The 11595-nt window shown below is 37.6% G+C and overlaps 1 protein-coding gene across 1 annotated transcript; it reads left to right on the top strand.

Moving 5' to 3' along the window:
- The first annotated feature begins 3912 nt into the window (after positions 1-3912).
- Ubcl1 (ubiquitin C like 1) lies at positions 3913-4381 on the top strand. The gene has a single exon (XM_006249614.5). It carries the CDS (start codon positions 4022-4024, stop codon positions 4253-4255), a length of 234 nt encoding a protein of 77 aa, XP_006249676.1. The 5' UTR covers positions 3913-4021; the 3' UTR covers positions 4256-4381.
- Positions 4382-11595: the final 7214 nt, after the last annotated feature.

The raw sequence follows: 11595 nt of genomic DNA, 5'->3' as shown, positions 1-11595 counted from the left end.
TCCTCCATCATTATCAAATAATTTGATTTTAAATCTAAATCTTGCTTTCATGGTGTGTTTGGATATCCAGTATTTTCTTTCATTGGAGAACTTGGCTTCGATGGTGCCAGGTAGTCTTGGTTTCTGTTGCTTAGGTTCATGCACTTGCCTCTAGCCATTGGGTTGTTTCTAATGTTTGCTTCTCTTGCTGCTTATGACAGTGACTTGACCCTACTGTAGGCCTCTGTGTCACCCCTCTTTTAGAACTGTATTCCTGTTTCTTTTTCAAACTTTTCTGAGAATATGTGCTCTGATTTCATGTGTATCAGCACACTTGGAGATCTCAGCTCTAGATGTGAGCAGGAATGAAAGGGTCCTGCCTCTGATTGTTCCTATGTACTTGAAACCAGCAGGCACAGTTGGCACTATGGGATTCCCTCTTTTGTTGGACTGTGGGCAGAGGGTAGTCTCCTCTGACTTCTCAGGAGTGTCCTAACTTCTGAGGGTCCAGCTCTCTCCTCCTTGGTATTTGGCTGCAGGAAGCTGTCTGGCCAGTTCAGTTCATTCCTGGGCACAGACCAGAATCATGGGTACTGGCAGCTGTCTGTTTCTACATCCCTGTTTCCAGAGGCACTGTGCAATTTCCTCTTGGACCAGGCATGTAGGCGGAGGTGTGAAGAGGGGGGAGTCCGTCCTGAAGTCACAGGATATCTTCCTTGGTTAGGTTTTTACTAACTTAACACAAACATGAGTCATCTGAGATACTGAAATTTAGTTGATAAAATGTCATTGAATGGACATATTGGCAAGTTGGTGGGGTATTTTCTTCATTAGTGAATTATGTGTTAGGGAGAGCCTTGCTTACTTGAACAGTGCCTCATAGGCAGGTAGTCCTAGAGTATATAATAAGGAGGATGAACAAGCTATAAGAGTAATCCAGTAATCAACATTCTTTCATGGATTCTAGTTCAGTTCCTGCCTCTGGATGCTTGGTGTGAGTATTTGCTATGACTTCTTTGCATGATTGACTTTAAACTATAATGCAAGATAATTTTTCCTCCCTGGGTTGATTTTGGATATGTTATCACAGCAATAGAAAATAGCTAAGACAATGTGTTGTTGAATTATTAAATTGGCATATTTCGTATATCTATGTTGATATTTTGAAAGAATACTTCAAATATATTCTTTTACGAATTTTTATTTGGTTGTGAGCCTAGACTTTAATGGCTGAGCCATCTCATACAGCCAACAAACTAGATAAGATGGATGAAGCAAAGAAGTGCAGGCTGACAGGAACTGGATGTAGACCCCTCCTGAGAAACACAGTCAGAAAAAGGCAAATATTTAGGTGAATGCCAACAGCAAACCATGGAACTGAGAACGGGATCCCTGTTGAAGGATTCAGAGAAAGGACTGAAAGAGCTTGAAGGGGCTTGAGACCCCATACGAACAACAATGCCAACCAACCAGAGCTTCTAGGGACTAAGCTACTACCCAAAGATTATACATGGACTGACCCTGGCCTCCAACTCCATAGATAGCAATGAATAGCCTAGTAAGGGCACCAGTGGAAGGGGAAGCCCTTAGTCCTGCCAAGACTGAACCCCCAGTGAATAGGATTGTTAGGGGGATGGCGGTAATGGGGGACGATGGGGAGAGGAAAACCCATATAGAAAGGGAGGAGGAGGGGTTAGGGGAATGTTCATCTGCAAACCGGGAAAGTGAATAACAATTGAAATGTAAAAAAGAATACGAAATTTAATAAAGATGGAGATAAAAAGAATTTTTATTTATATTCAGTTAATTTATGTTAGTACTGGAGATTGAACCCAAAATCTCACACATGCTGCTCAACTGCTCTGTTTTAGAGCAATAACTTATTATGGCACATTCTAGAAAGTTTTAAGTAGACATTATCAAATATTATATCAACACCATGCAATGTACCAATAAGTTTCTCTTCCAATTTGAAGATTTGTACCCTTGATCACCTTTCCCCACCACAAGTTTTTCAGATCCCATTGTCAGGTCATGTGGTAACTTTAGTTCCAGGGGGACTGATAGTTTCTTCTGCCCTTTGCAGGCACCATTGTATCTGTGCACATATCTCTCCTCTCTCCCTCATATAAATACACATTTAAAAAGAAAATAAAATATGTCAATAGATATATGGGCAGAAAGCAATAATATTTCAAATAAGAAGGTACTAATGGAAATAACTGACAATGTCAAAAATTTATAAAATTCTATATGAAATGGAAAAATATTCTTAATTTTAGTCCGAGATTCCAAAGTTGCCATCCCTTGCATTCAAAGTTGTTTGGTGAGTAGCTGTACAGCAGTGAATGAAGTGAGTTTGAATGACAAATATATTCACACTATATACTGGGTACAATTTTACAGCTCATCAATGCTCTTTACTCCTGCTGTACTTGGTTCTGCTCTGTTTTAGACCAGTTCTTTTATTGTTAAACAGTGTACTGGTTGGTATAAATCCTTCCTTAGATGGTTTAAAAAGAACTTTGTCATTGAACAATAATTGCTTCCATAATTATGCTCTAATTTCTAAGTGAAAGATCGCTAAAATAATCCATGAACATCTAAATAAATTCTATATTCACACTGATCCTTTTCATGGTGAAGAAAAAGTGTGTATGAAGAGTTATGAAACTTTACATATTTACCATTATAGAATAAGGTAACAAGATGGTAGTCTATAAATGAGTGTAATGGTTCTCAATTTTTGGTTCCTTACCCCTCTAGGTAACAATTGTCAGGTTCAGAGAAGTCACAAAGCAGCTATGCTACATATCAGATATTTATAATATAACTCATAACCATATCAAATTTAGAGTTAGAAGTAAAATGAAATAATTTTATATTTGGGAAGTGTTCTCACTACAACACTAAAAATTGCATTAAATGGTCACAATACAATCTGAATATCAAGCATTTGAAAGTTGTCTCTATTTTTAAAATTCCTTTCATTCTGACTAGTTCGTGTGTTGAGGTATAGTCATCAGCCTCATTGAGTGTCCCCTTTTCCATCATCCTACCCCAAATTCAGTAAACTTATTCAGTGTTTACATAACAAAATTCATGTATATTAAACTTTTGAAAGTGCTCTTATTCTTTGTTCATACTTACATGAACAAAGAGAAAACAGTTAGGGCAAAGCTTGAGGAGCTTCTAATTTTACATGTTTACCATTCCTTTTCAAGACAAGAATCCTTGGCATACATGGTTCAATTATTCCATTCTTTGTATGTACTTGTCTAATAAAACCGACTTAGTGCAGTTTTACTGATAGGAAAAGAAGTTCAACATTCATTCTACTCTTGTTGTGTGTGTGTGTGTGTGTGTGTGTGTGTGTGTGTGTGTGTATTTTAAAATGTGAGGAACAAATTAAAATTTTATTATTTTATTATTTTAGGATATTTTGGGTAAATTCATGTGTGAGTTCATATGTTCAAAGAGGGGGGTCATATGTTGATTTTTAATTATGCACCTTATTACCTGAGACAATATGTGTGTTTATATATATATATATATATATATCACTGAACTGGAAGCTTTGCATTTCAGTTAGGCTGTAATGTCCATGAGTATCGATGAACCCCTAGTCTTTAACCAATCCCCAACACTTAACCTGCAAATATATGTGTAATAGTTTGTATACGCTTGGACCAGGGAGTGGCACTATTAGGAGGTGTGTCCTTTTTGGACTATGTGGTTCACTTTAGGTGTGGGCTTAAGATCCTCACCCTAGCTGCCTGGAAGTAAGTATTCTGCCAGCAGCATCCAGATGAAGATGTAGAACTCTCAGTTCCTCCTGCACCATGCCTACCTGGATGCTGCCATGTTCCTGCCTTAATGATAATGGACAGAACTTTACAGCCAGCCCCAATTAAATGTTGTCTTTATAAGAGTTGTCAGAGTCAAGTGACAAGAGGCTTTGTCCGGATCCGAGGTCTTTCTGTGAGGGTGTTTCGACGCGCTGGGCAGTTTGTGCCTCCATAGCATTCGTTAACAGGTCAAAATGCAAATCTTCGTGAAGACCCTGACCGGCAAGACCATCACCCTGGAGGTGGAGCCCAGTGACACCATCAAGAACGTGAAGGCCAAGATCCAGGATAAGGAGGGCATCCCCCCTGACCAGCAGAGGCTCATCTTTGCCGGCAAGCAGCTGGAAGATGGCCGCACCCTCTCTGACTACAACATCCAGAAAAAGTCAACCCTGCACCTAGTCCTCCGCCTGAGGGTTGACTATTAATTCTTCAGTCTGCATTCCCGGCAGGCACTGATGGCATTGCTCTGCACTCTAGCCATTTGCCCCAATTTAAGTTTAGAAATTACAAGTTTCAGTAATAGCTGAACTTCTGTTAAAAATGTTAATAAAGGTTTTTTGCATGATAAGCAAAAAAAAAGGTTGTCATAGTCAGTGTCTTTTCACAGCTTTAAAATCCTAACTAAGACAATATTCTATTGTGTCTGTTTATCTTTGTCATCTGGGAATCCAAAGTCAATATTTGAATGCGATTACACTAAGTACTTTACCTACTGAGCCTTCTCTTTAACCCTGGAAAGCACATTATAGATTTTGGATGAAGTGAGAAACATTCAATCACAGAAACATGTACCTATTGCACATGCATGCTATTTCTGTGCTGAAATTTTTGGACTGGGAAATGCCACATATCTACTAATATTTTATGAGGATACAGTAGTTATTTTAAGTATATTTTAATAATTAATTATTTTATGTAAATGAGTACACTGTAGCTGTCTTCAGACACACCAGAAGAGGGCATCGGATCCCATTACAGATGGTTTTGAACTACCATGTTGTTGCTGAGAATTTAACTCAGGACCTCTGGAAGAGCAGACAGTGCTTTTAATCACTGGATCATCTCTCCAGTCCCCATGTAAATAACTTAATTTTTAAAAATTTCATCATTATTTCATGTGTATGGGTGTTTTTCATTATTCATGTCCGCTTACAATGTTTGGGAGAACAGAATAGTCTTTCAAATCCTTTTTAGCACGAGTGACAGATAGACAGAAAGTGCCTTGATAGTGCTGGGAAATGTTTATATTCAACAGGAACCAGTGCTCTTAAAGTCTGAGATATCTCTGCAGCCCCTTACACTTACAGTTTAGAGTTCCTATTTTGAGTCCCTGACTGGAGAGTCTAAGATGTTTCTAACTATGTAGTGTTGAACAAATACTCTGCTGTTTCTGGGAATTTTCTGCATTATGGATGATGAGATCTAGTGACACAAGTACAGTTCACACAACATCCAAAGAAAGCAGATGTCTTTTGCACAAACAACACATATGAGGAAATAGGACTCTTCAGAAGTGAAGCATATTGGGCAAAGTTGTGAAGCATGTTAGTGTGTCTGGGTCAAAAGGCTAAATCTCAGTATGATGCTGTGTTATCTAGTATACTATACTTCATCCAGGAGAAAAGAGCATTTCAAAAGGTTTTCATGGACATTACAAAATAACCATACTATTTCCAATTTCACTTTTTACTAAGAAAATGTCTACATAAGAAAATATTTTGAGGAAAAGACCCATGCTCTTAATAATTGCAATTTTGTAAGGCGTTTGGTACAGTGAATAGTTGAAATGGTTAGAGATTCATAGATAAGATACATGGCTTTCATTGGTGTCTTAGTATGTCTTTTGCTGTGAAGAGACACTAAGATCGTCTAAACCCTTACAAAGAATATAATTTAATTGGGGTTGACATACAGTTCAGAGGTTTACTCCAGTGTTGATAAGATAAGAAGTAGGGTAGGAAGAATACAGATATGGTGTTAAATGGTTAACTAAACGTTCTACATCTGCATCAGTAGGCATCATGAAAAAATGTAACAAGTCCTGTTTTGGGCTTCAAAAACCCAAAGCTAAGCTTCTGAAGACTTGTTTTGGGCCTCTGAAACCAGTGATACACTTCCTCCAAAAGGTTACACCTACTCACACATGGCTATATAGTTTAAGAGTGCCACTCCTTATGGGAATGTAGGGGGAATTTTTTATTCAAATCACCACAATGAGCTGTAGAAAATTAGTGCTCCTGAGATTTTTCTTGTCTGAGGTTTACACCTTTTTTGTTCCTGAGCATCAAGAGCTAAAGAAAAATGCAGAACTGTCTTTCTGGTCCTATTATTGTGCTGAGATCAAATCTCTATCAGGAAGTGAACATTTTGGTGACTTTGTAATTAAATAAAAAGCATATACTGAGGGTTGGGGATTTAGCTCAGCGGTAGAACGCTTGCCTAGCAAGTGCAAGGTCCTGGGTTCGGTCCCCAGCTCCGAAAAAAAAAAAAGAAAAGAAAAAAAAAACATATACTGCTCTTAATGTAATGTTAATAAATTATAGAAAAATCTAACACCTGAGAAAATTCTACTTTTTTCACTCCAATCATAAAAAAATGTAGGGTTTTTAAAATGCCCTGTTTTGATTTCTAGTACATACCATTTGTGTCTCTTTTAGGAAACCAAGGGGAAAAAAAACTGACATACTTTTAATCTCCCGATAATTTTATGAGAATACTGAGATTCATACACATAACTTTGTATTTCACCTAACTTGTCCACTTTTTTATCTTTATTAACTTGAGTATTTATTTACATTTTGATTGCTATTCCCCTTCCAGCTTTCCGGGCCAACATCTCCCTAACCCCTCCCATTCCCCTTCTATATACGTGTTCCCCTCCAAATCCTCTGCCCATTACTGCCCGCCCCGCAACAATCATGTTCACTGAGAGTTCAGTCTTGGCAGGACCAAGGGCTTCCCTTTCCACTGGTGCTCTTATTAGGCTATTCATTGGTATCTATGAGGTTGGAGGCCAGGGTCAGTCCATTTATAGTCTTTGGGTAGTGGCTAGGTTCCTGGAAGCTCTGGTTGGTTGGCATTGTTGTTCACATGGGGTATCGAGCCCCTTCATGCTCTTCCAGTCCTTTCTCTGATTCCTTAAACAGGGGTCGTGTTTTCAGTTCAGTGGTTTGCTGCTGGCATTCGCTGTATTTATTTGTATATATTTGCTGTATTCTGGCTGTGTCTCTCAGGAGAGGTCTACATCCAGTTCCTGCCAGAGTGCACTTCTTTGCTTCATCCATCTTATCTAATTGGGTAGCTGTATAAGTATGAGCCACATGTGGGGAAGGCCCTGAATGGGTGTTCCTTCTGCCTCTATTTTAAACTTTGCCTCCATATTCTCTGCCAAGGGTATTCTTGTTCCCCTTTTAAAGAAGGAGTGAAACATTCACATTTTGGTCATCCTTCTTGAGTTTCTGTGCATCTAGGGTAATTCAAGCATTTGGGCTAATAGCCAATTATCAAAGAGTGCATATCATGTGTGTTTTTCTGTGATTGGGTTACCTCACTCAGGATGACATTTTCCAGTTCCATCCATTTGCCTGTGAATTTCATAACGTCATTGTTTTTGGTAGCTGAGTAATATTCCATTGTATAAATGTACCACATTTACTGTATCCATTCCTCCGTTGAAGGGCATCTGGCTTCTTTCCAGTTTTTGGATGTTATAAATAAGGCTGCTATGAACATAGTGGAACATGTGTCTTTTTTATATGTTGGGGCATCTTTTGGGTATATGCCCAAGAGAGGTATAGCTGGATCCTCAGGTAGTTCAATGTCCAATTTTCAGAGGAACCTCCAGAATGATTTCCAGAATGGTTGTACAAGTCTGCAATCCCACCAACAATGAAGGAGTGTTCCTCTTTCTTCACATCCTTGCCACCATTTGCTGTCACCTGAGTTTTTGATCTTAGCCATTCTCACTGGTGTGAGGTGAAATCTCAGGGTTGTTTTGATTTGCATTTCCCTTATGACTAAAGATGTTGAACATTTCTTTAGGTCTTTCTCAGCCGTTTGACATGCCTCAGCTGTAAATTCTTTTTTAGCTATGAAATCCATTTTTAATAGGGTTATTTGTCTCCCTGCATTCTAACTTCTTGAGTTCTTTGTATATTTTGGATATAAGCCCTCTATCTGTTGTAGGATTGTTAAAGTTCTGTTCCAATCTGTTGGTTGTCATTTTGTTCTAACCACAGTGTCCTTTGCCTTACAGAAGATTTGCAGTTTTATGAAATCCCATTTGTCGATTCTTGATCTTAGGGCATAAGTCATTGATGTTTTGTTCAGGAAATTTTCTCCAGTGCCCATGTGTTAGAGATGTTTCCCCATTTTTTCTTCTATTAGTTTGAGTGTATCTGGTTTGATGTGGAGGTCCTTGATCCACTTGGACTTAAGCTTTGTACAGGGTGATAAGCATAGATCGATATGCATTCTTCTACATGTTCACCTCCAGTTGAACCAGCACCATTTGCTGAAAATGCTATCTTTTTTCCATTGGATGGTTTTGGATCCTTTGTCAAAAATCAAGTGACCATAGGTGTGTGGGTTCATTTCTGGGTCTTCAATTCTATTCCATTGGTCTATCTGTCTGTCTCTGTACCAATACCATGCAGTTTTTATCACTATTGCTCTGTAATACTGCTTGAGTTCAGGGATAGTGATTCCCCCTGAAGTCCTTTTATTGTTGAGGATAGCTTTACCTATCCTGGGTTTTTTGTTATTCCAGATGAATTTGCAAATTGATCTGTCAAACTCTTTGAAGAATTGGATTGGTATTTTGATGGGGATTGCATTGAATCTGTAGGTTGCTTTTGGTAAATTGGCCATTTTTACTATATTTATCCTGCCAATCCATGAGCATGGGAGATCTTTCCATCTTCTGAGGTCTTCTTCAGTTTTTTTCTTCAGTCTTGAAGTTCTTATTGTACAGATCTTTTACTTGCTTGGTTAAAGTCACACCGAGGTACTTTATAATATTTGGGACTATTATGAAGGTTGTTATTTCCCTAATTTCTTTCTCGGCTTGTTTCTCTTTTGTATAGAGGAAGGCTACTGATTTCTTTATGTTAATTTTATACCCAGCCACTTTGCTGAAGTTGTTTATCAGCTTTAGTAGTTGTCTGGTGGAACTTTTGGGATCACTTAAATATACTATCATATCATCTGCAAATAGTGATATTTTGACCTCTTCTTTTCCAATCTGTATCCCCTTGATCTCCTTTTGGTGTCTGTTTTCTCTGGCTAGAATTTCAAGAACTATATTAAATAAGTAGTGAGAGAGTGGGCAGCCTTGTCTACTCCCTGATTTTACTGGGATTCCTTCAAGTTTCTCTCCATTTAGTTAATGTTAGCAACTGCTTTCCTCTATATGTCTTTTACTATGTTTAGGTATGGGCCTTGAATACATATTTTTTCCAGGACTTTTATCATGAAGGGATTATGAACTGTGTTAAATGCTTCTTCATCATCTAGTGAAATGGTCATGTGGTTTTTATCTTTCCATTTGTTTATATTGTGGATTACGTTGATGGTTTTCCATATAGTAAACCATCCCTGCATGCCTGGGATGAACCCTACTTGATCATGATGGATGATTGTTTTGATTTGTTTTTGGATTCAGTTTGCATGAATTTTATTGAGTACTTTTGCATCAGTATTCATAAGGGAAATTGGTCTGAAGTTCTCTTTCTTTGTTGGGTCTTTGTGTGCTTTAGGTATGAGAGTAATTGTGGCTTCATAGAAGGAATTAGGTCGTGCTCCATCTGTTTTAATTTTGTGGAAAGTTTGGATAGTATTGGTATGAGTTCTTTTATGAAGGTTTGATGGAATTCTGCACAGAACCCATCTGGACCTGGTAGCTTTTTGGTTGGGAGATATTTAATGACTCTTTCTATTTCTTTAGGAGTTATGGGGTTGTTTAAATGGTTTATCTGTTCCTGATTTAATTTCAGTACCTGATATCTGTCTAGGAAATTGTCCATTTCCTGGAGATTTTAAAGTTTTGTTGAATATAGGCTTTTGTAGTAGGATCTGATGGTGTTTTTTGTTTCTGTAGTTATGTCTCCCTTTTCACTTCCGATTTTGAGAACACTACTTTTTATTCATCTGTTGCCTATAGTTTTACCTATTTTTTTCTTTTTTTAAATTGGATATTTTATTTGTTTACATTTCAAATGTTATTCACTTTCCCGGTTTCCCCTCCGGAAACTGCCAACCCATCACCCTCCCTCTGCTTCTCTCAGGATGTCTCCCCCCATCCCTGACTCCACCTCCCTGCTCTGGCATTTCCCTTCACTGGGGCACCAAGCATTCACAAGATCAAGGACATCTCCTTTTGATGTCTGACAAGGCTTTCCTCTGCTATGTGGTTAGAACCATGCTTGGTTGGTTTATCTAGTTTTGATTCCCTTTTGCTTGATGATACATGGGACTTTGGTAGATGGTACATTGTATAAGTATTATTTATGTGTGAAAATCTTATAGTCTCTTTTACTGAGCCTTCGTTGCCAATCTCTGTATATTTGTCATTGAAATAGAAGCTGATTAGATATTTAAAAGACACATTGATCTTTGGTTATAAGTCATTGGAATTCTATTTAATACCATGATCATTTGGTAAGTAAATTCTTCCCTAGAATCTAACTTTTCTATCCTTAGAGTCTTGTTTTGCTAATAGTGATGTTTATAGGTTTTACTTTGTGAAGTGAGAATTTAAGTCTAATAAAAAAGTAGTCAGTTATTCCCAAAATGTTCATGCCACTATTGCACCGGTGAGACTATCTGTCAGGACAGTCATTTCAGTAGTTAATAGCTTCAAGTACAAAATCTTTAAGTCATATAAACCTGAAAAGTCAAGAAAATTCAAAAAAAGAAATACAATATGAGGAAATTGAATATTCTTTCTTGCCAAAGAAATATTAATTGAACTAGGACTAGAAGGTAATACATTTGACAAAATGAACAACCTGCATTTCTTCCAGAGCACTGGCAACTTCATATTCATTGATGAGAAAATAATGTTGAAAACTCTTGTCAGTATCATGAAATGAAGAATCACATTTCTGGCTCTTAAGCAAAATTGAAATTACAGGTGATTGTTAGACACAATGGAAGTTCTGGAAACCAAATCTAGTTTCATTGAAAAAAAAACACACCAAGTACTCTATTCACAAGAAATATCTCTGGCCCCACTTTCGTTACTTAATTTTTTTTAATCCATGTGTCTATGTGTGTATGCAGCATGCATATATCCATGCAGGTGCCCACAGAGGTCAAAAAGTGTCATATTCCTTACAGCTGATGTTACAGATGTTTTATCCCCTGAAATGAGCTCATTAAATCAAACTACTCCTCTGGGAAAACAGTAATTAGTATTAACTCCTTTCTAACTTTCCTGCTTGATCTACATAAAATATATATTTTCCAGTTTAACACAGAACATTTTTAAGTGAATAGAAAACATCCTATTGCAAATACCTTGACAGAGCTATCTGCTTTCCCCAGTGACATTATCTCTATTCATACAATCAAACATTGAGCTGATGAAGCTACTGAAGCAATTCAGTAAGGCTTTTGGCAGCTATTTCCCATTCCCATACCCCTTTGCATTTCTGTACAGATTGGAAATTTAAAAATTAGTTTGAGAAAAGGGATGATGACTTATGACATGTTTAATCAAAACAGTGAACGATATGCAAGTGAGGACCAAGAAAATATATGGAAT

This window comes from Rattus norvegicus, chromosome 13, assembly GCF_036323735.1.
Source record: "Rattus norvegicus strain BN/NHsdMcwi chromosome 13, GRCr8, whole genome shotgun sequence".
Classification (NCBI taxonomy): Eukaryota; Metazoa; Chordata; class Mammalia; order Rodentia; family Muridae; genus Rattus; species Rattus norvegicus.
This window is presented reverse-complemented; position numbering and strand designations above follow the sequence as displayed.

What these genes read in the sequence shown, in the direction of transcription:
- Ubcl1 (XM_006249614.5), top strand. Translation starts at nt 4,022, where the DNA reads ATGCAAATCTTCGTGAAGACCCTGACCGGCAAGACCATCACCCTGGAG.